This window comes from Trichoderma virens, assembly GCF_000170995.1.
Source record: "Trichoderma virens Gv29-8 chromosome Unknown TRIVIscaffold_92, whole genome shotgun sequence".
Lineage (NCBI taxonomy): Eukaryota > Fungi > Ascomycota > Sordariomycetes > Hypocreales > Hypocreaceae > Trichoderma > Trichoderma virens.
Genome location: NW_014013657.1, coordinates 113,989 through 137,503, shown reverse-complemented (window position 1 = coordinate 137,503; position 23,515 = coordinate 113,989). Strand labels below are relative to the sequence as shown.

Sequence of the window (23,515 nt, the reverse complement as noted above, 5' to 3'; positions counted from 1 at the left end):
CTGCTCCAGCGCCTGCGTACCGACTACCTGGGGGTACCTTGTGCTTGGTGTGGCCTCTGACGACCGTTTGCGCCTCTCGTTTGCGCCTCTCGTTGTCGGTGTGGCCGCTATTTGCAATAGACGTTCTCCCTCGTTTGGCGGTCAACCACGATATTCTCTCGGGTTCTTAGTGGTGGCGTTTCGGTTGAGGTGAGATGCTTTACAGTACTAGCAATCCTTTGTCGGGCACTATGGCATTGTGAAGCCATTGCCCAAGAGCCCGAGTTTCGGGTATCAAACGGGATGAGATCGTGATTGCGCTTAAGCGCCATGTGTTGGGGCAGATACGCTTCCTTTCGGGCATTCGGTGTCGGTCAGCATTTCGGAGAGCGTCGATTGCGAAGCCGTCGATCAATCCTGAAGGAGAAGGTATCTTACGGGCGCCCTCCATTCTGACACGAGAGCGGAAGAATGCAATAGGAGGGGATGGGAGCATTCTGGCGGCGCTTGCGAGGGCCGCAGTCAACTCCGTCCATACTGTCCAGGCGATACTTTAGCCTCCCCGGCGTCGGAAGTGTGGCAATGTTGATCTCATGCGGGCTATTGCCAATAGCCAAGCGTGATCAATTCCCAGTCACACTGTCCCTCTTTTGTCTGATCAGCCTGGAAAACGAGCCGCGGTATGCAAGGAGCCAGACTGCACTTATGCACTGCGTTACTGTTGGGCTCATGGTGGTGGTCAGCATAAGACGTGATCACAGCAGTGATAGGCCAATATTTTCCTCCCGATGGCCGCTTCTAGCATTCTCACCTTTTACCTACTGCCCAATGCGTTGCTCTTTCAGAAGCCGCGGTGAGTCAATCTTTTCTGTCCTAGGGAACGAGATGGCCATTGTGATGGTGGTTGGACCCTGAAAACCCTGAAAAATAATATCCCTTGAGCCATCCATCTCATCCCGCTAGACAGTTGGCGGCTGTGGGACCCTTGCGGTCAGGGGAATGTCGGACCCCACGGATTCAAGCGACGACTCAGTGGATACGCTTGTTGTAAGACCTTTCAAGCAAAGGTCGCCAGACAGAGCCTTTGCACATCACCCTGTGTATTTATCAGCCAAAAAGGCTTTGTCTTGGGAAGAAACGGCGTGATTACATACATGGCTTCCACGCTACTCACGGTGACGAGACACAGTACACATTTACATATACACACACCTCGTTTAGGCGTCAATGCGCTTGTCCACCATCTTCTGGCATTTCCGAGCACCGCTTCCGGAAGGATAGTTGACAAAGCCTTGGTGAGAAAATAATTGGAGGGGACTGTCGTGTAATAAATGGTTTCATGCGGAGAGATCCTTCGGCAGCAGCGTCTGCCCAATGATCAACTGCCGCCTTTGATGGCTCACCCAGAACAACTCATGGCGGCCTGAAGCACTTCATTCAACATGGGCTTTAGCGTCTTCTTTGTCTGAGCCATAGGATACCCCATACAGTATCAAAACACGGACACCCATGGCGGCTCCCCATCCAGGCCCCGGCCGATAGCGCACCCCACAAGTGTATGTACATACAGATCTGAAAGCCGGCGGCTGCAACTAGAGGTTGGGCCTAGCATGGGTCAGAGGCCTCTTTGTCTGATATGGCAAATGGCTGTCCATCTCTGTTGTCGGTGAAAGTCGCAAAGCCACACCGGATTTGCCTCGCGCTCGTCCGAAAGTTAGGCAGTCTCCGTGGGATAAGGAAGGTTTGAGACTAGAAGAAAATTTGTGAGGGCGTATATATGGCCTCCCCCCCGAACTCCGGCCTTAGTCCTGGATCCTTTCCTCCATATCATTGCCATTCTTTCACGGTTCATCCACCACTCTTTAGAGTACCTGTCTTTTGCAGTTTTGATTCTCAGCGATAGAATATAGACCAAAGATGCATGGTTACAGCTCTTCCGAAGAGTCGGACGACCCCCGTCGTCCACGCTCGCAGCCGGCCTCGTCAGGCAACAACCAAGACCAGAAGAAGAAGCGGAAGAAGAGACTGCCGCCCCAGCAGTCCATCAACAAGATATGGAAGAAGTTTTCAAACCGCAAGTTTCACAAGGCCCTTTCAGTGCTTCCCTTCGACCCCGTTGTCGCACCGCGGTCGGGATTGGATCGGCCCAATGAGCTGCTCTCCGAAGGGTACGAGCGGGCTGCCGAAGAATGTGGACGCAAAGTCCAAAAGATTGTTCAGGAGTGCAAACGAGTCAACATGAGATACCGTGACCCTGGTTGGGATCTGGTGAGTGACCACCTAGACAATTGCTCCTTGTACATGGACGAGCTAACAATTTTTGCTAGGACTGGGACTTGAAGTACGAAAAGGGCAACACTCTCAACTACATTGGCAGCAATAAATTCGAGATTAGCAGATCTACTTTGCTGGGCTCCAAAGCCGTCGTCCCAAAGGCTGTCAAGAGAGTTCATGAGATTTACGATAAGCCCACATTCATGAAGGATGTCAACGGAAGCGACGTCAAGCAGGGAGGCCTCGGAGATTGCTGGCTGATGTCCAGCTTTACTGCATTGGCAAGCGTCGAAGGCGGCGTGCCGCGCTGTTGTGTCGCTTATGATACCAGTAAGATAGAGATGCTCTGAAAACATTGCACACGGTGACGATGCTAACTTTTTTGGCAGAAATCGGTATTTATGGATTTCTCTTCTATAGGGATGGAGAGTGGGTCTACTCAATTGTCGACGACAAGCTGTATCTCAAGTCTCCTACCTGGGACTCGCCGAGCATGCAGCGTGACCTCCTCCAGCAGATCGACCGCGAAGACGTTGAAGCCGTCTATAGAAAGACATATCAGACTGGCTCCAAGGCACTGTTCTTTGCCCAAAACAAGGACGAGAACGAGACCTGGGTACCGCTCCTCGAGAAAGCTTACGCAAAAGCTCATGGAGACTATGCCTCGCTTTCGGGTGGCTGGATCGGAGAGGGTCTGGAGGATCTCTCTGGTGGAGTCACCACGGAGCTGCTCTCGTCTGATATTCTGGACCTCGATGCCTTTTGGGACAATGAAATGTCTAAGGTCAATAAGGAGTTCATGTTTGGTTGCTCGGCGGGTCTATTGGACTATGGTTACGGCCAGCGTGATGGCATTAGCGAAGCCCACGCCTACGTTGTCACCGATGCCCGCACCCTCAAGTCAGGCCAACGCCTAGTAAAGCTCCGTAACCCCTGGGGAGAAATCCGCAAGGGCCTTTGGGAGGGTCCATGGAGCGATGGCTCCAAGGAGTGGACCACCGAAGTCCAAGAGGAGTTGGGACACAAGTTTGGCAGTGACTCGGTCTTTTGGATTTCCTTTGAAGACTTGGTCCGCAAATACACCCACTTTGACCGGACTCGCCTATTCAGGGATCCCGACTGGCGCTGCTGCCAGAGATGGATCGGAGTCGACGTTCCATGGAAGGCCGAGTACCACGAAAAGTTCCGCATCAAGCTGACCAAGGACTCGCCACTGATTCTCGTCCTGTCTCAGTTGGATGGGAGATACTTTAAAGGCCTCCAGGGGCAGTATAGCTTCCGCCTCCACTTCCGCCTTCATTACGAAGATCGGCCTGATGCGGAGGATTACATTGTCCGATCCCACGGTAATTACTTCATGAAGCGATCCGTTTCTGTCGAGCTCCCAGATCTTCCGTCTGGAAATTACACCGTTTATCTCAAGGTAACCGGCCAGCGTGACCAAGAGCAGCCGTCCGTGGAGGAGGTGGTCAAGAGAGAAAGCAAAGGTCGAGTCGAGAATGAGAAGCTTGCGCAGGTGGGATATGCCTATGACTTGGCACACAGCAAGGCATGGGAGCATATGGACAAGGTTGCCAAGATTCGCAAGCAGCGAGATCAACAAAAGGCTTCCTCGTGCCGCCAGCAGGAGCGTCGCAGGCAGTGGGAGAGGCGTCACATCAGCCGTGAAGTGACCAAGAAGCAGAAGCAGAAGAACGGCGAGAAGAAGGAGCGAAAGCGAGAGCTCAAGAAGAAGGCAGCAGAGGAGAAGCAAGCCGCTGTTGTCGAGCCCACGGTTGAGAGCAAGCAAAAGGCTGACGATGTCGAAGAGAAGGATTCTCTGGCCGCTTCAATCGATGCCATCGATGTCGGCAAGATTTCACTCAACGACGATGGCTCTGATTCTGACTCTAGCGGTTCACCCACAGACACTCCAAAGTCAGAGGAAGCCAGCATCTTCCCTTCGGATGAGAAGAAGGAAGACGTGCCACCGATTAGTGGAGCTCCTCCTGCAGCCGACGAACCCAAGCCAGTCGCCGACGCTGAGGAAAAGACAACACCAGCTGCAGATACCGCAGCTGCGGAAGAATCGGATGGAGACTCATCCGACTCTCCCGTTGAAGACTGGGAAGAGCTTTATAGCAGCGATGATTACACCCGCAAGCCCAGACAGTTCCCGTATCCCAGCCCTGCAGCGCGGGACGACTACGATACGGAGGAGGAGAAGATGCCGGCACCGTGGAATGCTGTTTGCATTGTTGGCATTCGTGTCTATTCCAAAGACTCTGAGCTGGAGCTGTTGACTGTAATGGAAGGTGGTGAGCTTGACGGCATGGGCCTGAAGGGCCAGGCTGATCTTGATAATGCGCAGAATAATGCCGGCGGTGTTGGACTTGGAGAGGAGAATGGAGGAAGCAATGGTCTTTTGTTAAAGTGATTTTCGTATGCGACAGCCATGTTTGATGTTTCGCATAGATGATGCGCCATGATTTAGTTAGACAAGACGAGACTTGTTAGAGATAGAAGATGGTTTCTATAGAGACGTTGTTTCTTGAAGATTACCTGTATTAATATAGCATCCCAACTTTCTTGATATTGGAATTTAATGGATAGAAATACTCTAGAGTGTGAATAGCTATATGTCATGACACTCCCCCGTTTATTTGTTTAGGTTTTCTTTTTGACCAAATCTTGGATCATCACTGTGGAGAGCAAACCATTACTACTTCTGAAAGTCTCTTTACTGCAGTGACAATGGCACTATTGCACCACGGTTGATATGCTTCGGAGCAGCTTTGGAGTCGCCCTCTTCTGTGGGAAGGGGAGTGGATGAAGGAGGCGCACTAATTACCTGACAGACTGCAGGGAGGCTATGGATATGGATGAAAGAACAACAAAGACGAAATTGAAATCTATCAACGGACATGCCGGATTCGGGTTATTAGACTGATGGAGTGAGAACTTGCCAATATCTTGAACAAAGGACTGGAACAATGGTTCTCTTCTTTGGTGGTAGTCTGAAAGGATTGAGTTGAGAAGTGCCTCGTTTTTTAACCTAGGTACTTGCGTATGTCTTGAGATGTATGCAAAGTGTTGAGAAAGAATGAACTCAAATACCAATGCCTTCATAACGCCATCTTGGGTAAATACATGCACATGTAGGCAACTATATTCAACTCCAGCCACCAATGCCCGAGTCTACATGTACACAGTTGAGGCTGCAATTTTGCCTTTCCGCATTCCAGTTCATTGCGTCACACCGATTCGGGGACTCGACCAGCGCTAAGCCTGCTAGCCCGTTAGTGAAGCTAGCGCACCTGTCAGGGGCTGCCATGTACCAGTGCCAAGCAACCCGCTGCTGCCTACGGTGTATCGGTGAGTATCTGTACCTGCAGAGGGAGGCGCTCATCGCAGCACCACAGCCTGCTGCAGGGAGCGCTTCAGCACTAACAGCAGTAGGTTTCACACCGGCATGACGCCAGGTGCTTATCAGCGTCTTATCGGCCTCCCCAGAAGTCGAGCTCCCATCGAGTCACGTTCGCTCTGCTTCGTCCTTTTGTCGACTTGACCTTATCTCTGGCTGGGCTCATCATGTAGCCTGAGGCATCCTTCCATTGAGACGTTGACGACTCCGGATTCTGCGATACACGACACATCTCGCCATGGCTGCTGTTTCACCTGCGGCTTCGACTCGGCGCAGTCCGGGCTCGTCGTCGGCCGGCTCGCTGCGGCCGTCAAGCGACCACATGGCCATCTCGGTCGATACGCTCGTCAACCATCTGCTGGTATCGAAGCGATCGCTGTCGTCGATGACGCTGGTGCTGCGTGCCGACGAAATCGTCACGGCGGCGCGGCAGTCGCACGAAGACACGGTCATGCTGGCGGCCCAGACGGGGTTTCTGCGAAATGCCATTGCCGACCAGGTGCTGATTCTGGGGCGAGTGGGCAAGAGCCTGCAGGCGACGTGCGAATGGGGGAAGAAGGACTTTGTGAAGCTGGTCAGGCGGATGGACGAAGTTGACGGCCAGCTCAAGAGCACCATGGATATGCTGAGGACGACGCCGGTTGACACGACGTTGCGGCCCAAGGGGGAGGCCAGGAAGAGCCTGCTGGACTTTGTCGATGAGGGGAGCGTCCACGGGATGCGGAACGCCATGAAGCAGTGTATAGAGGAGCTGCAGGTATGTGGTCTGAGTTTGATATACGCTTGGACGCTGTTCATTTGCTGACCTTGATGTGTGATGCCATAGGCGATCCAGCTTTCATTTGACGGTGACCTCCTCCGGCTCGAAACCGACATTCGAAACATTAAGAAAATCATCGACAATGTGGCAATGCCTGAATCTCAAGAACCTGCATCAAAACTGCTGCTGGACCTGTTCGAGCACTCAGCCACCATGGCCGAATCGTTAGCATCCCTGACGCAGCATTTCGACATGTGCGTTACTGCAATACGGACGACCGAGGGAGCGGCAGCCTTGGCCCGCAGGAAGGCCGCCGAGGTTACCCAATCTCAAGGCGGCGAGAGTGTCTCGATATCGGGCGTCATTGCCGAGCAGGAATCCAACCGATCCGACCTCGAACCGCAAACGGCAGAAGATCGGGCCGAAATGCTACGAGTGGTCATACATGATGCGCAGCTGGTGGAAGGCGTCGTCCATGATATCCAAGAGCATCTTGCCGAGGTGGAGCACAAGTATGCGGATTTAGGAGAGCAGACAGAGCAGACTAGAAAGGCACACCTGGGTATGCTTGACGCATATGCTGAGCTGGGAGAAGTCGGCGACCGCCTGGCCGACTACCTGGCCGCTGAAGAGGACTTTCGGACTCGATGGGAGATGGAAAAGGACGTGGTGTTTACCAAGCTTGAGGAAATGAAGCAGATGACAGAGTTTTACGAGGGATATGCGAGCGCCTATCACGGCTTGCTGATGGAGGTTGCGCGTCGCCGAAACGTCGAGGACAAAGTGCAAGCTACTTGGCGTAAAGCACAAGAGGCTATCGACAAGATGCTCGAAACTGACCGTCTCGAGCGAGAGGCTTTCCGGTCAGAAGTCGGCGAGTTTCTCCCAACAGACTTGTGGGCCGATATGCAAGGCTCGGTCAAGCGATGGAAGATTGTCCAAGTCGATGACGATGAACAGGCGGCAGAGGGAAGCACCGCAGATACGAATTGAGGGAGCGGCTAACTACCTATTTATTTTGGAGGAAGGAACTTTTTATTTTCGCAGAGATAAAAAGCATCTACGCTTTTCATTTGGACTATGTAATATGGGCTTACGCAACGTTTGGTTTAGGACGAGCTGTTTAATTGCGGGTGCTGGATATACTGACGATATTGACTGTTACTTGAAGGATTGAGGGAGTTTGTATTTGTATTTGGTTAATGGGATATATGGGCACGGGCATACTTGGAGTTTATCTATATTTGATTTATAATGCAAATTGCCATTTTCACTTTCAGCATGGCCATGGTTATGTGATGACTTCAAGTTTATATCATATGGATCCCGAAGTACATATTATATGCAAATGAACCAGTTTCCTTTCATATTCAGGTATGCTGAGAACATTTAACCTCTCGAATTGTATGGCCAGATCTTGATCTCTGTCGGATTATTCATGACGAACTATTGAACCTTCAATAAGCTTCAGCTTTACAGCCAGCATATCCATGTCATTCTCGATTCCACAGCGGAGCAGCCCCTAGTTTAGTTGACGGAGGGGCCTTACGGTCCGCTTCATAGCGCCGTCTTAGCTGGATGCATGTATCCATCCGTGACAACCACAATCCAGAACTACGATAGTTGTATTCGTATATGTAGACAAGTAGTCATATAGGTTGGTAGATCAGCTGTTCGAAAAGCGACATTGGCTCGCAAGAAGATACTCAAACAACAGCATATTACCAATTGCAGCAGCCATGTTACGTACATTTCACTGGAATTCAGGTTACGTGTGATAGACGAAGTCCATATTGTCAGCATTCGCAAGCCATTCCATCTATATATGTTCAGCTCTTATAGCTTCAGCCTGTTGTGGGAAAGTTTTGCGTTCCAACCCCGCTTTGTATCTCTTTACCCAAACCATTCCATTGGACATCTTTCACTCCTTACTAATAAACGAAGGGCGTCAATGAAACGTCGTGGGGGTGGGAGAGGCTGGCGTATCTCTTCGCGGGTGTCCATCCGGTTGTGTAGTATTGTCTTGATAGAACCAGACTAGCTAAAAACAGGTCATTATTGAGATTGGACAGAAAATGTGATGTGCTTGAAGCACGTGGGCATCTAACTCAGCTGCTGCATCTTGTTTGCGAAGATAAGAGTGAGACTAACATGAAAGGGCTCATGTCGCAATCTCGGCGAATCACAGCTGCCTGAATCATGCAATGTACCCTTGTGGCTGATCAAGCGAACCATTGGCCATGCTCATATGTCAACATGCGTAATCTTGTTCCAAGTATACAGTAGCTCTGCAAGGTGAGTGGGGGATGACATGCTGCAATCACGAGAGACGAGCTTGTTTCCTGATTCAAAGTTGTAATAGGCAACCAATAGCGGAAAATGCACCAACGGCATAAAGGTAGTATTCTTCCCCTCAGCAGCCTGCGTAATTGGTCTTTTGGTTGAATGTGTGACACCCTGTTGAGCTTAGAACCCCACGTTACCGCAATCGCACAATCTTCAGCTGAAACCTATTGCGTACAAATGCGTAGGCTTGCATTAGCCTATCGTATTTGAGGGCTCCGTATCTTGGCTATATATTTCCAAGCATGCCTCGTCTGAATTATAGACGGACGGACGACTCCAGCAATCACCGGATGTTACCAAGTATCACTCACATCTTGATGTGATTCACTTCATTATTCGTCCATAATGTCTCCCACAATCATCTCCCTATCTAATGGGGGTGTTGAATTAGCCACTATCTGTGGAGTTGTGCTGTGTTTCCTAACTGCCATATTTCATTATCGTCCAACTCGAGCAATCAAATATTTCCCTGGGCCTACACCATGGCCTCTAGTTGGGAATTTGCCATATTTCTCAAAGGTATTGAAGAATCTACAAGTAGAGCTTCCTTTAATGGCTGAGAGATTCGGCGGGCTTTGCATGCTTTGGATGGGCTCCCAACCGACGCTGGTGATAAGCAGTCTCAAAGATGCGGACGAGTTGTTAAATAAGGTCGGTCCAATATGAGCGATGAAATTTATTTACCGACAATCTTATAACATGTATGCAGAATGGAGCCTTGACGTCCAATCGGCCGAGAAACAATATTTTTGTTGAACATGCAATGCCTCATTACATCGCTAACGCCCAAGTTGGTGATGAGTTGCGCTTCTTTCGACGCATTTACTCCGACCTTTTAGGTCTTAAGCAATCGCAGCGTATGAAAAAGTACCAAGATTACGAATATACACAGGTGCTACGTGCACTATGCGACGACCCTGACGCGTTTGAGACTCATTTGAATCGAGGGGCAATGAGTGTTATTTTTTCGGCCGTATATGGCGTTCGTGTCAGCCGCCTCGATCATCCCCTCATGGTTGAACTGCATGCGGTTTGGCAAGAGATTTTAAAAAGTATGTGTCATAGCATTCGGGAGAACTCTTGTACTTGAGGAAACTGAGAAAAAGTGCCAACCACGTGCAGACCTTCAATCTGGAAGTCTCATAATCGACTATTTGCCGTTCTTGGAGAAGCTGCCGCTCCGTTTACAACCCTGGGTACAGCATGCAGACTCACTTGCCGCTCGCCAATATGCAGTTCACATGGCTTTTCTCACGATGCTGAGGAAGCAGTTTGAGGCCGGAGTTGAGCCTGTGTGCTTTGGTGCTGACATGCTGCAACGCCAAAAGCAGCAGGGATTTGATGACAAGATTGCGATTGGCCTTCTGTCCGGCATGATTTTTCTCGGCGGTGAATCAAGTAGTAGTATGATGAATTCTTTTATCAAGATCATGGCCATGCATCCTGAAGTTCAGAAAAAAGCCCAGCAAGGTAGGCATAAAACACATTATGATGATTAGATGGTAAGCTATTACCACGTATTAACCAGTTCATCACAGAGCTTGACAGGGTTGTCGGACCCTCCCGTCTCCCAACATGGGAAGACCACGAAAATCTGCCCTACATCAGAGCTCTCATCAAAGAACTTCACAGATATAGTCCCATTCTCAGTTTCGCCGCCCCGCATGCTTCTACCGAAGAGATTACATACAAGGGATGCACCATTCCAAATGCCACTTTGATCCTCCCTAGTACAGATAATCTTCACCGGGACCCTTCGCGATATGAGAACGGTGATGAGTTCCAGCCGGAGCGCTTCCTTGGTGATGAACTGGATGCGCTTTCTAGCGCTAAACACCCGGATTACCTCAAGCGTGATCATATTAACTATGGTTTTGGACGTCGTCTGTGCCAAGGTATGCAGTATTTTACATGGGATGGCCTGAATTTAAGCAACCCAGCTAAAGCTTTTACAAGGCATCTACGTTGCAGAGAATTCGCTCTTTATTCAGGCTTCTCGTTACCTCTGGGCCTTTAATATTACCCCTAGGGCCGGAGAACCTCCGCTGAGCATGGCCGATGTTCAGGGTGAGTAGCTGTTGTGTTAATACTATGTTTAAACCACATGATAAGGTTCTAATGAGTTATCAATTACTTATAGAAACGATGAGCAGAAAACCCAAGTCATTCAAAGTGGATATCACGCCGCGATGCGACGCAATACTCCAAGTGGTGCGACAAAGTGCAGAGGAGGCACATACTGATATTCCCGATGTAGATGATATTGAGATGGCAGAGTAGATGTTTTCGGAAGACAATAGCAAAACGTAATTTATGATTTTATTATGCTTATAATATTCCTCTGTAGCCCTTTAAGATTGGTGGGCTTCGAAATAACATGTTGTGAGAACTCTCTGTCGACAATCACCACTAGACATTCACGCTACTAGCTTGATCAAAGGGAAGGGGATTTGGATTTTATTGTTATTCGACCACAGTCGGTTTGTTCATCTTGTCCTATACATTGGACTTGGCTCTGCAAGTAGCAGAAGATATTCATACTAGACATTAACGACTGCCATCATCATCAATACCATATAATAAGATATTACATATGCATATCACTGATGCCAAATTTTACAACAGCGGTGATATCTCCACAGTGCAATGCGATACTGGTCACCCCCTTGTCCACAAATCCCCCTAATGCTCAGCTTTAAGTATTCTCCATAATCATTTAACATTTCGCCAACTTCTCCCATTATCATCAAATATACGCCATCTGCCCAGATCCCTGAGCAATCGTTTTGGTCGTTCTTAGGACTTTAGTTTGTGTTGATGGATCCACCGTCTTCACCTAGCTTCACAAAAAATTTCCTAATTAGGAGACCTTCTTTTGGCTGCATATGTCGTGATACTTAGGTAGCAACTACAGCCAATCAACTAATTGACGGTGGTCACAACCTTGATAATAGCAGACGAAATGATATAAAAGGTTGAAATAAGATGTGTAAATATCTGTATCTGTAATCAAAATGCCGATTCTTGCGGTATTGGCTATTGGGACTTACGTCTTCATGGACAATGGGCATTTTGACAGGTACTATACTGTAATACCTCCATACGCTATCAGGTTTAAGCTAGGCTTGCTTGTCTCAGTAGATAGTGAAGCTATATACCCTACTTCCATAAGATCGATGAAGGTGTTGACATGATTGAAAAATCCAATCGATAGCTGTATGCACGAGGAAGCACTCTCCGAACGGACACCGCTACCGAGGCGTCGGATACTTTGGTAACTTTAATTTTGTAAATAACTGTAGCCTATAAAACCCGGTCGATAAGCTGAGCTATGGAGTACATAGACTGACGACATATTTAGCCCTTATGGCCTCATATCAGTGAAGAAAGAGTGCGCCTTTGGCTTTCAACTTATCACGCCATGAGTTCTACGATGACGCTCATTTACCAACTATTGTTTATAACTTTGACATTTTTTACTTATATGGATGGATTGATGTATATTCATGTCTTAGATGTTAATCCTCATTACAGATGAAACAAATTCACAATGAATTTGTTATTGAGATCTGACGACACCATCGTCCCATCCCCCTTACCACAGGGTGCTGGCTATGCGGTAGTTGTGGCAGTTGGACTCATATTTGCCCTTGGTTTGTGCTTCCATAGTATATATCTTACTTCTCATTACTAAAAGTATCAGGAATGATTGGAATAACAAGATTATTGAAGAAAACCCTCAATGAAGACAACAACAATGTTGAGACGTGAGCCATAATCTGTCATAATCAAATTGCAGCTGCTAATTATTATTTTTCAGTTTCATGGTCGCCAATCGATCAGTGGGAACTGGTCTTGTTGCATCTGCGGTGGTATCAGTAAGTATTCCTGTCAGTACAACTCGGGATGAAACTGCTGACAAAGATATAGTCGTGGTTATGGAGCACAGCTTTACTTAGCTGCGTCTTAGTGACATACCTATATGGAATCTCTGGAGGATTCTGGTATGGAGCTGGATGTACACCGTGAGTTCTGCCCTGAGTGATGTATAGGCTTTCACATGGTCCTGAATAATAGCTGACCTTATGCAATTCACAGCATGATAGTTTTCTTCGCATATCTTGGTGTAGTATGTAAAAAACGTATTCCAGAGGCACATACTGTTCTGGAAATAGTTCGAATCAGATATGGTGAGTTGATCAATCATTATCTTGAATCATGACTAAATGGAATATCAGGCACTGTTGCACATCTTGTGTTTACTTTCTTGGCTGTTGTAAATAATTTTTTCAACACGATCAACATGATCTTGGGTGCTGCCGCCGTGATCACCTTTCTGTAAGATACACGTCTCTTCAGTTGCCTACGAATGAATTTTTTTAACATCCTATAGGACAGGTATCCACATTATGGCCTCAACGTGGCTACTACCGGTTGGAGTTGTTCTGTATACACTTGTTGGAGGCATAAAAGCAACGTCCGTGATACACCTTTGACAGAATACAAGTTTACAGCTGACACCTTAGACTGCAGGTTTCTAACGGATTATATCCATACCTTTGTTATTGCTATCTTGTGCTGCTATCTGACGACAAAAACCCTTACCCATCATGATGTCGGCTCAATCGACGGGCTATATGACCTTGTGGTCAAGGCTCAGCCTTTATACGAAATTGATGGAAACTATCAGGGATCTCTCCTGACAATGAACTCCCAGCAAGGAATATTTTTTGCCATTATTTTGCTTGTTTCAAATTTTGGTGCTGTCATTGTAAGTTCAGAGCTACCAATATGTTTCAAACACCGGCTTATATGTCCAGATGGATACAAGTTACTTCATTAAAGCATTTGCTGCATCTCCCAAGGCCGTGGTGCCTGGGTATGTAGTGGGTGGCTTTGCGTACTTTTCTATCCCGTGGAGCCTCGGAACAATAATGGGTCTTGCGGCTTTGGGACTGGAAAGCTCTCCAATTTTCCCAACGTATCCTCGTGTAAGCTCAATCCTGCCCTGGCAAGTGTTATGCTAATTTGAATCATAGACTATGACAAGCGTGGAGGTATCAAACGGTCTTGTGCTACCATATGTAGCAGTGGCAGTAGCAGGAAAAGGCGGTGCGGTAGCAGTGCTCCTTATGACATTCATGGCAATCACTTCAACACTATCCGCTCAGGTTATTGCAGTGTCATCCATCTTCACCTTCGACTTTTACAGAACTTATATCAACAAAAATGCAGGCAACAAAGATGTGATCAAATGGAGCCACCTGGGAGTCATTCTCTTCGCTGCTATCTCGGCTGGACTGACTACGGCGTTTAATTACGGGGGTATTAACATGGGGTGGACTCTCTATATGATTGGTAAGATAAAAGACGTGTTTATGAAAGATTTATGACTGATCATAATCCCAGGAGTTGTAACATGTCCGGGAATTTTCCCCTTGATCCTCACGATTTTGTGGAACAAGCAAAGCGGTTTGGCGGCCGTTATTTCGGCTATAGCTGGGCTGGCAACAGGTCTTGGGGTCTGGCTCGGAACTGCACAGGCGTTATTCGGTGAAGTAACGGTTGACTCTACTGGACAAACGCTGCCTTGTATGTACGGTACTGTGGCCTCTGCTCTCAGCCCTTTGCTGTACACGATTATCTTGTCGCTCATCTGGCCGGACAATTATAATTGGGCACGATTTACAGATGAAAAGCCGTTGCTTGACAACGACGCATCACCCGAAGAATCGGAGCGAGAAGCGCCAATCCGTCAAAGCAATAAAGGCGGTATTCTAGCAAATGCTTCTGAAGTTGTGTATGATCAAACAGATCTGAGATGGCAGCGATATGCACTATTCTGGTCGCTCTTCTCTTTCTTTGGAATTTGGGTGCTTTGGCCCCTGCCGATGTACGGAGCAAAGTACATCTTCAGCAAAGTAGTAAGTCTATTATTTTCCATCTCTATGTGTGTCATCTGACATTATCAATAGTTTTTCAGATCATGGGTTACAGTCTCACTGATATGGCTGTGGATAAGCCTTATTATACTCGGCTTTTATCCATTATATGACGGACGAAAACAGATCTTCAAAGTATTACGGAGTTTACGAGGTTAGGCACGGCCACATTACGAGAGAGATGATTAGAATAAAGATTCGTGACTATTCGTATTAAATAAAATTCATCAAACTACACCATAATGTTACTATGCGAAATGAAGGACTCCATGAGATAAAGGCAATGGTCAACCAGTCTTCTCGTGAACTTGCTGGCCATCAATATCATATGCGTCAACCTCGTAATTGCGGAACTTGCGAGCAGGAATTCCCCTTTCAAACAAAATATCCAACTCTTCGTACGACCGCTTAAATGTCTCCGGATATCTAAAGAACGCCCAAATAGTCACAAGCACCGAGGTCCCGCCCCAGAAGTAGGCTGTCTTTCCGGCCCATCCCCAAGCTGTGGGATTAATCATATACGGTTCGAGGACAGCGGCAATGATATCGAAAAGTTGGTGAGCAATTTTTGCGGCAGCGACACTCTGAACTCGCAAACTAACAGCAGAGACCTCACTAGATGTTGCATAAGCTGCTGGGCCAACCGAAATATCGTAACAGAATACCCATAGGATAGTTAGGGCGACTTGTCCCCATTTCGTTGATTCATTAGCATGGACTGTTGCCAAGATGCCAATTAGGATGTTGACTACAGTCATGAAAACCATTCCCCAGAGATATAGACTGCGACGACCTAAATGGGCAATGAGAACACACCCAATACCAGTTGCAAGCAGTCCGATAGCGGTAGCAGCCACAGAAACCTTGTAGCTATTTTTGGCAGATAAACCAGCTTGCTCCCAAAAGTATGTGCCAGGATTCATCATAAAGATGCCGTTGAATACCTGACCTGCGAATGCCATACAGCAAATTTCAGTTCGCCGAAGGTTGCTGCCGCGAAAGAGGTCAATATAGGACGAGCCTGTTCGTATTTCCTCTTCGTAGTTCACAGTATGTATAATCATGGCTAAGTGTTCCTTGATCTTCGTGTCGCTCTTGGAACTAAGACGACGAATGCTATGTTCTGCCTCTTGGATGCGGCCTTTGCGAACAAGATACCATGGAGACTCTGGAGCAAACAAGCACCCTATGAAGAGCGGAAGGGGCCAAATCCATTGTATAGCAAATGGAATTTTGTAGGACCACTGCGAGTCTAAGCCGACAAGGCCGTCGAGGACGCCAATTGCGATAAGCTGGCCGATGATTTGCATAATGTTGACACCGCTGGTAAGGAACCCACGCAACGAAATTGGAAGACATTCTGAGCTATATGCCGGTCCAATGGACGCAAATGTACCCCAGACCATGCCACAGAAAATCTCACCAACAAGAAGTGTTTCCAAGTTGTGAGCGCTAAATGGAATGGCAACGAAGCCCGTCATGAGAACAAGGCCAACCAGCATAACTCTCTTATAGCCGAATCTTGATGAGAGAACGCCGTTAAACGTAGCACCGAGGATGATACCGCAGATACTCCCTTGCGAGAGGCCTGTTTGCCATTTCGCGGGGACCTGGAAGCCGTCTTTAACAGGTATGCCGTATGCTTTCTGAAAGGCTGGATAACCGTAGAAGTTGTTGATGAGGGCATTGTCATATCCGTACATCGCTATGGATAGAGAGAGGAAAGAAGCCCAGGCAACACCTTTCCATTGCACACGAACAGCCTCCAGAATGCCTTGAGAGTGCTCTAGGTCGGTGGCCTCCCTAGCCCCCTGAATGATGACGCCCCATTCCTTTTCAGGAGCAGCTTCAGTCTCAACAGTCTGAACTACATTTTTGTCATCTCGGCCACGGAGATTGTCAAGGATGGCAGCAGCCATGATGTTGGTGTGATATTGTTTATCTCGGTAAACTGGAGGACTTATGTATTGGTTTCGTATCCATGCGACAAAGTACGGTATTATATACTTTTGACGATCCTGGGTTAACCCACGATAGTAATACGTCACGTATCACTCGCTAGGCAAGTGTTGTTTCGAGGTTGGGTGTTAGGTTGGCTGTGCCACAGCTGCATGGGGTGTCCGATTGCAATATTCCGGCACATCACTTCCCCCATCTAGCTTACTCTAGCTTCAGGCGATCTTGGATGTAACCCAAGCACGGCTGATGTTGGGAGATGGATGATAATGTATGATGCCTCTCAAATCACAACGTGGATGGTAACTCTAGATGTTGCTAGTCCGCTGACCCGTATTATTTGCTGTCAATAGTATGTTTCTAATCTCTCGCAAGGTCCGCATACGGCTGGAATATCAGGTTTCATAGGAGCATAAAAAGTAATCAATCGCAAGACATGATAAGAATAGACAGGACACTATTGCCGTTATCTCCCCGGATGGGCTTCGTATCCCATGATACCATTGGAAGATACTACCCGTTAGCTTCAAACTTCATTGATAACACCAATGATTTTAGCCGAACCTCAGAATTACCCCAGATTTCTATATGGAGGGAAGTGACATCGTGTAACGTTATATCGGCTGTCAGTTCCGACGGCTTTTCAAGCGATCATTGCTTTTAGAAATCAAGGCCATATCTCTAGACAACAACTTGCACAGCTAGCGTATACAAGAGAAGCCCTCTAACCCCCGCAGTGGCGCTTACTTGAAGTAGAGACCAGTGACACTACAAAACTCCAAAGATTTAGAGCGGCTATAACTGCTGTCGATCGTACCCCGCTTTCACTGAGAGCACGATAGTTGAGGTCACAATGGTCTGAGTGGGGGACAGGATGTAAGTAATAGAGCGGTTTTAGTCGAGCTACTGCAAACAAAATCCGGATATAACCGCGGATCGAGGTGATAATAGGAGCCTTGGCACTCCGTATCGGCCATGGTTCCGGAATTGTTTCGGCATAGATAATGGACGATGAGGCTTCTTCTCCGCGGCGTCTCTCATCCTGCTTGGGCGTTATCTAGCAGATCAGTTTTCAGACACTTATCTTTAATCGGGTGCTACCACAACCAACAAGCTCAGATAACAACTACTCATCTCACAATGCCATTTGACGCAGTTGGCGCAGTTGGGACAGCTCCCAGTGATGGTGCGGATACATTGTTCGACCCCTCAGCACCCTTCTTCAGCCGTTTCAATAGCCGAAGGTCGGTTGTCTATAGCACAAAGGGCATTGTTGCTGCCTCGCAGCCTCTTGCTGCACAAGCTGGATTAGATATCTTGAAGGCTGGTGGCAATGCCGTTGATGCAGCAATAGCCACTGCCGCCGCTCTCGGCGTGACGGAGCCATGCTCGACTGGAGTGGGAGGAGACATGTTTATGATTTTCTGGGATGAGAAAAAGCAAAAAGCGTTTGCAATGAATGGCTCGGGTCGATCGCCAGCTGAGCTAACAATCGACAAGTGCCGGGAGTTGGGTTTGAATGGCAATTTACTATTGCCGCAAAACGCAAACTCAGTCACGGTCCCTGGACAAGTCGCCGGGTGGTTTGACGCAATGGACGCTTACGGGAGTGGAAAAGTTACCATGGAACAGGTGTTGAAACCCTCTATTGAGCTTTGTGAAGATGGTTTCCCCGTTTCCGAAATCACAGCACGCCAATGGATAGAATGCGAGGGAATGCTGAAGAAGGTTTCCCCAAGTGGCGGTGATCTTCTTTTGGCGGACGGCAAGGCTCCAAGAGCTGGCCAAGTCTTCAAAAACCCTAACTTGGCCAAGGTGCTTCGAGAAATAGCTACCAAAGGCAGAGCAGGCTTCTATGAGGGATGGGTGGCAGAGGCCATCGCGGGTACCATCCAACAGCTTCGTGGTGTCATGACGACACAGGACTTGAAGGATCACACAACAACCTTTGTTGAACCGATATCCAAATCTTATAATGAGTACACGCTCTGGGAATGCCCACCTAATGGTCAAGGAATCGTTGCCTTGGAGGCACTGGGTATCATCGACAACCTGGAGAAGACAGGAAAGATTTCTTCTCTCAAGAGCCTTGGACATAACTCTGTTGAATATGTTCATACAATAGTAGAGGCCCTAAGATATTCTTTTGCGGATGGAGATGCCTTCGTTTCAGATCCAGAACACTCTGGACCGGCCTGGAAAAGCCTGCTAGATGACAAGTATCTGGCTGAACGAGTGTCTAACTTCAAGTTAGATGCTGCTGATGCTACTTTGAAGAACGGATTCCCAAACAAATCATCGGATACAGTCTACCTAACTACATCTGATTCGGAGGGCAACGCATGCAGCTTCATCTGCTCAATTGCTTCCAATTTTGGTGGTGGAATTGTTCCCAACGGTTGTGGCTTCGCCTTGCAAAACCGAGGTACTCAGTTCCAGCTACGTGAGGGACACGTCAATACACTGAGGCCTCGCAAAAGGCCTTACCATACAATTATTCCAGCAATGGTGACAAAGAATGGCCGACTTGATCTCTCTATGGGTGTCATGGGTGGATATATGCAACCCCAGGGCCACTTACAAGTGATGCTCAACTCGTGCATCTTTGGCTTCAATCCTCAGGACGCCTTGGATTCACCAAGAGTGTGTATCCGACCATCACGCACAATGCCAGAGTATGCCACAGCAGATGATTACTCCAAGTTGACGCAAAAGTCGATCATATGTTTAGAAGAGGGTTTTCCCCAAGAGACTGTCGAAGGCCTGCGCAAACTGGGACATGAAGTGGAACTCATAACAGGATGGGACCGTGCAGTATTTGGCCGAGGACAAGCCATTCAAGCAAAGGAGGACACAAGTGGCCAAAGAGTGTATCACGCGGGAAGTGATCAACGCGGTGACGGCCACGCAGTTGCATGGTAGAATTGTACATCTTCATAGAAATGTCAGAATTACTCAAGAGATTATCATTGTAGGCTCTCGTGTGCATTCCGACTTTAATCGTGGTATTCCTATGGCCTATTGAGAACATCCACCTTGACATCAGTCAACTTAGAAGTCAACACCCTTCCATCCTTGATAACAGCTAGAATGTTCTCTTCAGTACGATCCAAAACAGTAATGTCATCCAGAGGGTTCCCATTCAAGACAATAAAGTCGGCGGCGAATCCTTCTTTAACCTGTCCCAGCTCGTTGTCCTTCATCAGCAACTTAGCCGCGTTGACCGTTGCACTGCGAAGAATCTGCGCGGGTGTTTGGACTTGACTTCGTACAGAGAACTCTTTGCTCTGAGCGAAATGCAGCGGCCCTAAGAGATCGGTACCGAAACACACTGTGACACCGGCGTCGGTTGCGATCTTAATGGCATGAAGACCCTTTTGCAAGACTTCATCATTCTTTGCTGCCGACACTGGTGGTAGGAAATTAAGCTGCTTTGACATGACGTGAGTGATCAATGTTGGCGTGAGGAAAGCACCCGCTTCAGCCATCAATTTAGCCGTCTCTGCGTCAATGAGATTGCCATGCTCAATGCCTCTCACTCCTTGCCGAATAGCTTGTTGAATAGCTTGAGGTGTATAACTATGACTGGTGACATAGGTTCCATTGTTCTTTGCTGCAGTAACAATCGCTTTGATCTCCTCATCGGAGAATTGAAGGTTCTCAATCTTGTCCGTAGCACTGGCAATGCCTCCGCCACCCATGATCTTTATAAAGTCTGCTCCCTGGCGCAACTCATCGCGAGCAACTCTGAAGCACTCCGAAGGTCCATCAACAATACGACTGATTCCAGAGACAGCACCACAAGAACACGGGCTTTGGTCGTGTGAAGATCGCATATCGCCGTGGCCACCGGTTTGAGAGAGTGCGTAGCCAGCAATGAAGAGCCGAGGGCCAATGCAAACCCCTTCGTCAACGGCTTCCTTCATAGCCAAGGTCGCACCACCGCAATCACGAACGGATGTGAATCCTCGTTCAATCATCGGCTTGAGGACCCAAGGCTGCCGGATGAGACTGACTCTCTCGGTCATGGAATTGTATGCGCTGAGGCTTGCTTCTCCGGGGACAACGGCGATGTGAACGTGGCAATCGATTAGACCGGGGCAGATATACTTGCCCTTGAGATCGATAACAATTTCTCCATCGGTTGTGCTAGGGGGGTTGCTGGTGTTCGTGTCAACTGATAGGATTTTGCCTCCGGATGTTTTGATGGTAGCATTTTCGATTACTTGTGCTTGCAGAGGATCGATCAGCTTTGCATTGGTAAATATGTATGTCGGATGGGCATCCAGCTTCCAAGGTTTGATGATCTTTGACATGTCCATATTTGCCATGATTTCTCGCGAACAGTTGTAATAGAATCCTTCTCAATGGGGATTGAGTGGGGCGTGACTATTGAGTAGGAGAGGACTATTGAGTTGTCTAGGTCACAAGATACAGACGGTTACTTGAAGGAACTTTACTACGCCTTATATACTTGTGCGTAAACTCTAACGGCTGAAATTACTTGAGTCTAGAGCTAAACGAACCCATCTTTAACCGGCACGGGGTTCAAGCTCTCCGCATACCTGGTACCCTTTTTGGACATGGGCGGTTAGAAAACGCCCGATTGTTATACGGCAGTTGATCCTATCCGTCTTATTTCGTTTGTTCTGTAAGGTTATGTTTAAAATTCTCCGTAGTGAGCATGATTTATCTGGCCATCAACAATTAAATCTTCAATCTTCATCTCCTCGGCTTATGATGTAAGTGACGAACGGCCCACAAGGTTGTGCCTAAATGTCCGTTTAGTTCCCGCGAGCGGAGGCGGAAAAGCGTTTTATTCTCCAAGTCCGGTCAGATGCATCGGAAATGCCATTGTATTGTCGTCAAGGGAAGGAAAGGCGTGAAATATTGACATTTGCGGCATCAGTAAATAATTGTGTGCTTACTACGGAGTAGAGACTACGTATTGGGATGGTGGATATATATATATGTAGGAAGAGGATGCGATTTCGGTGGCTCGGAATGACTTATGCACCGACCAGCCGGCAACCTACACATAGACTTGTATCCCCGCATCGTATGACATTACTATTGTGTAAGAAATCGCCGGTCATCTTTTGTACGACCTTGTGAAGGTGTTTAAATCCCTCCAATACAGCCCAAGGAGTCTATAAGATATATATTGTCATATCTAGAGGCGTATCAGAATCACTGGGCGAGCTAGAAATGCCCTTACTCATCAATCCTGGCGGCGGCAGCATTTAGGGAGAAGCTAGCTGATTGGTCTACAATAAGCTCTTACATATAGGCACATGTATGCACAAGGGTTGAAACAGATCTGTTATGAGAGTCTAAACGAAGAGAAACATGGTTGTGATATCTGCACATCTTTCTTCTACAAATTCTATCTACAAATCATCTCTACTAGTTTTATTTTCTAAATTATCAATCGTGAATCACCACTTGTTGTCCATCACTTCGCCATCCACAATATTGATCAAATCCCTCACCGGCCCCAGCTTCGCCCCCGCCCCAAACTGCATCGCCGTATGCATCAGTTGCCGATAATTATCTCCGGGAGATACCTTCCCAAGAATCTGCTCTTTTCTTGTTTCGACCCGATCTGGCACTGGAACAGGTCGACCCACGATTGCGTCCATTGCCTGCCAGGCAAAGGTAATGGCCTCCTTGGCACCAGCCGGAATCCCAGCCGCATCAAGCATGTGTATCCTCGTTGTGGGATAGCTTTTTTGGATAAAGTCCACAATGTTTGGGTTATAAGCACCGCCACCGCAGAGGAATATCTCGTCAATATCCTGTGACGGCGCGAAGCATCTGTAGTGGTCCACTATGGACTGGGCTGTAATTCTCGTAATGGTCGCAACCACGTCGTCTGGCGAAAGACCCTTTGCTTCAGCTTTAGAAATTAATTCTAGTGCCAACGTATCACGGAAATCTTCGCGGCCCGTTGTCTTGGGAATGGATCTCTGGAAGTACGGGTGAGAAGAAATGAACTCGTCCACAATCTCCTCATCCACTTTTCCTCGCTTGCCCATTTCGCCATCCTTATCGTATTCTCGCTCGCCACCAGTGTAATGGCGAACGGCGGCATCAATGTAGACGTTTCCAGGGCCGGTATCAAAGTCAAAGAATCCGTCATCCAAAGCGCCGTTGGTATCTGGAGGAATGAAGCACACGTTGGCTATGCCCCCGATATTCTGACAGGCTCTCAGCTTGGTAGGATGGTGCAGCAGCAATGCGTCGAAGAAAGCAACAAGCGGAGCTCCCTGTCGACCAACAGCAACCTCACTGACACGGAAATCAGTCACTGTAGTAATTCCTGTACGAGCCGCAATGACCGCTCCTTCACCCATGCTGAGCGTCGTCCGGACTTGGTTCTTTGGATGAGGGATATGCCAAATTGTTTGGCCGTGAGAACCGATAATGTCTATTGAAGACTTATCAATATTATTCGTTTTGATGAATTCCAACGCAGCTTTTGCAAACGTCTCTCCAAGAATAACATTAATCTCTGCGATTTCCTCTGGTGAAGTAGAGTTGTGAAGAATCATATTCATCACCCTCTTCTTAATTTCCGGGTTGAGCGGCGTCTCTCCATATTTCAGCAGCTCTAAGCTGACGGGCTGCGTTGGGTCGTTCTGTCTAAATCGACATAGAACACAGTCTACACCATCCTGAAGATGACGCCTATTAGTTTCTTACTCAACGTATATATCTGCTCAGGAAGTAGGGCAGTATACCATAGATGTTCCGCTGTTCATGCCCAGAACCGTCAAGTCCAAAGCTGGACCGGAGGTGACGGTATCTACGATAGAGCCCATCTTGGAACCTATCTGGTCTGTACCTCAAAAG

At 47.9% G+C, this 23,515-nt stretch overlaps 8 protein-coding genes across 8 annotated transcripts; 5 read left to right on the top strand and 3 right to left on the bottom strand.

The window, feature by feature from the left end:
- Positions 1-1,896: 1,896 nt before the first annotated feature.
- TRIVIDRAFT_38248 (uncharacterized protein) lies at positions 1,897-4,669 on the top strand (the record flags this gene model as incomplete). Its single annotated transcript, XM_014093987.1, has 3 exons — positions 1,897-2,247; positions 2,307-2,583; positions 2,643-4,669. The coding sequence occupies 3 exons, from the start codon at positions 1,897-1,899 to the stop codon at positions 4,667-4,669; spliced, it is 2,655 nt and encodes an 884-aa protein (XP_013949462.1).
- A 1,309-nt stretch (positions 4,670-5,978) lies between these two features.
- Positions 5,979-7,409, top strand: TRIVIDRAFT_164414 (uncharacterized protein; the record flags this gene model as incomplete). The annotated part of the gene is made up of 2 exons (XM_014093986.1): positions 5,979-6,413; positions 6,483-7,409. 2 exons carry the CDS (start codon positions 5,979-5,981, stop codon positions 7,407-7,409), a joined length of 1,362 nt encoding a protein of 453 aa, XP_013949461.1.
- Positions 7,410-9,107: 1,698 nt separating this feature from the next.
- On the top strand, positions 9,108-11,042 carry TRIVIDRAFT_64821 (uncharacterized protein; the record flags this gene model as incomplete). Its single annotated transcript, XM_014093985.1, has 6 exons — positions 9,108-9,413; positions 9,472-9,814; positions 9,885-10,232; positions 10,301-10,657; positions 10,719-10,829; positions 10,903-11,042. The coding sequence occupies 6 exons, from the start codon at positions 9,108-9,110 to the stop codon at positions 11,040-11,042; spliced, it is 1,605 nt and encodes a 534-aa protein (XP_013949460.1).
- A 1,270-nt stretch (positions 11,043-12,312) lies between these two features.
- On the top strand, positions 12,313-14,863 carry TRIVIDRAFT_39131 (uncharacterized protein; the record flags this gene model as incomplete). The annotated part of the gene is made up of 12 exons (XM_014093984.1): positions 12,313-12,415; positions 12,466-12,529; positions 12,583-12,640; positions 12,693-12,787; positions 12,861-12,952; positions 13,001-13,100; positions 13,156-13,239; positions 13,296-13,533; positions 13,583-13,753; positions 13,802-14,120; positions 14,172-14,686; positions 14,738-14,863. The coding sequence occupies 12 exons, from the start codon at positions 12,313-12,315 to the stop codon at positions 14,861-14,863; spliced, it is 1,965 nt and encodes a 654-aa protein (XP_013949459.1).
- A 128-nt stretch (positions 14,864-14,991) lies between these two features.
- TRIVIDRAFT_38147 (uncharacterized protein) lies at positions 14,992-16,623 on the bottom strand (the record flags this gene model as incomplete). Its single annotated transcript, XM_014093983.1, has 1 exon — positions 14,992-16,623. One exon carries the CDS (start codon positions 16,621-16,623, stop codon positions 14,992-14,994), a length of 1,632 nt encoding a protein of 543 aa, XP_013949458.1.
- A 1,177-nt stretch (positions 16,624-17,800) lies between these two features.
- On the top strand, positions 17,801-19,582 carry TRIVIDRAFT_64824 (uncharacterized protein; the record flags this gene model as incomplete). The annotated part of the gene is made up of 1 exon (XM_014093982.1): positions 17,801-19,582. The coding sequence occupies one exon, from the start codon at positions 17,801-17,803 to the stop codon at positions 19,580-19,582; it is 1,782 nt and encodes a 593-aa protein (XP_013949457.1).
- Positions 19,583-19,671: 89 nt separating this feature from the next.
- TRIVIDRAFT_228292 (uncharacterized protein) lies at positions 19,672-20,991 on the bottom strand (the record flags this gene model as incomplete). The annotated part of the gene is made up of 1 exon (XM_014093981.1): positions 19,672-20,991. The coding sequence occupies one exon, from the start codon at positions 20,989-20,991 to the stop codon at positions 19,672-19,674; it is 1,320 nt and encodes a 439-aa protein (XP_013949456.1).
- Positions 20,992-22,098: 1,107 nt separating this feature from the next.
- Positions 22,099-23,484, bottom strand: TRIVIDRAFT_37900 (uncharacterized protein; the record flags this gene model as incomplete). Its single annotated transcript, XM_014093980.1, has 2 exons — positions 22,099-23,337; positions 23,404-23,484. The coding sequence occupies 2 exons, from the start codon at positions 23,482-23,484 to the stop codon at positions 22,099-22,101; spliced, it is 1,320 nt and encodes a 439-aa protein (XP_013949455.1).
- Positions 23,485-23,515: the final 31 nt, after the last annotated feature.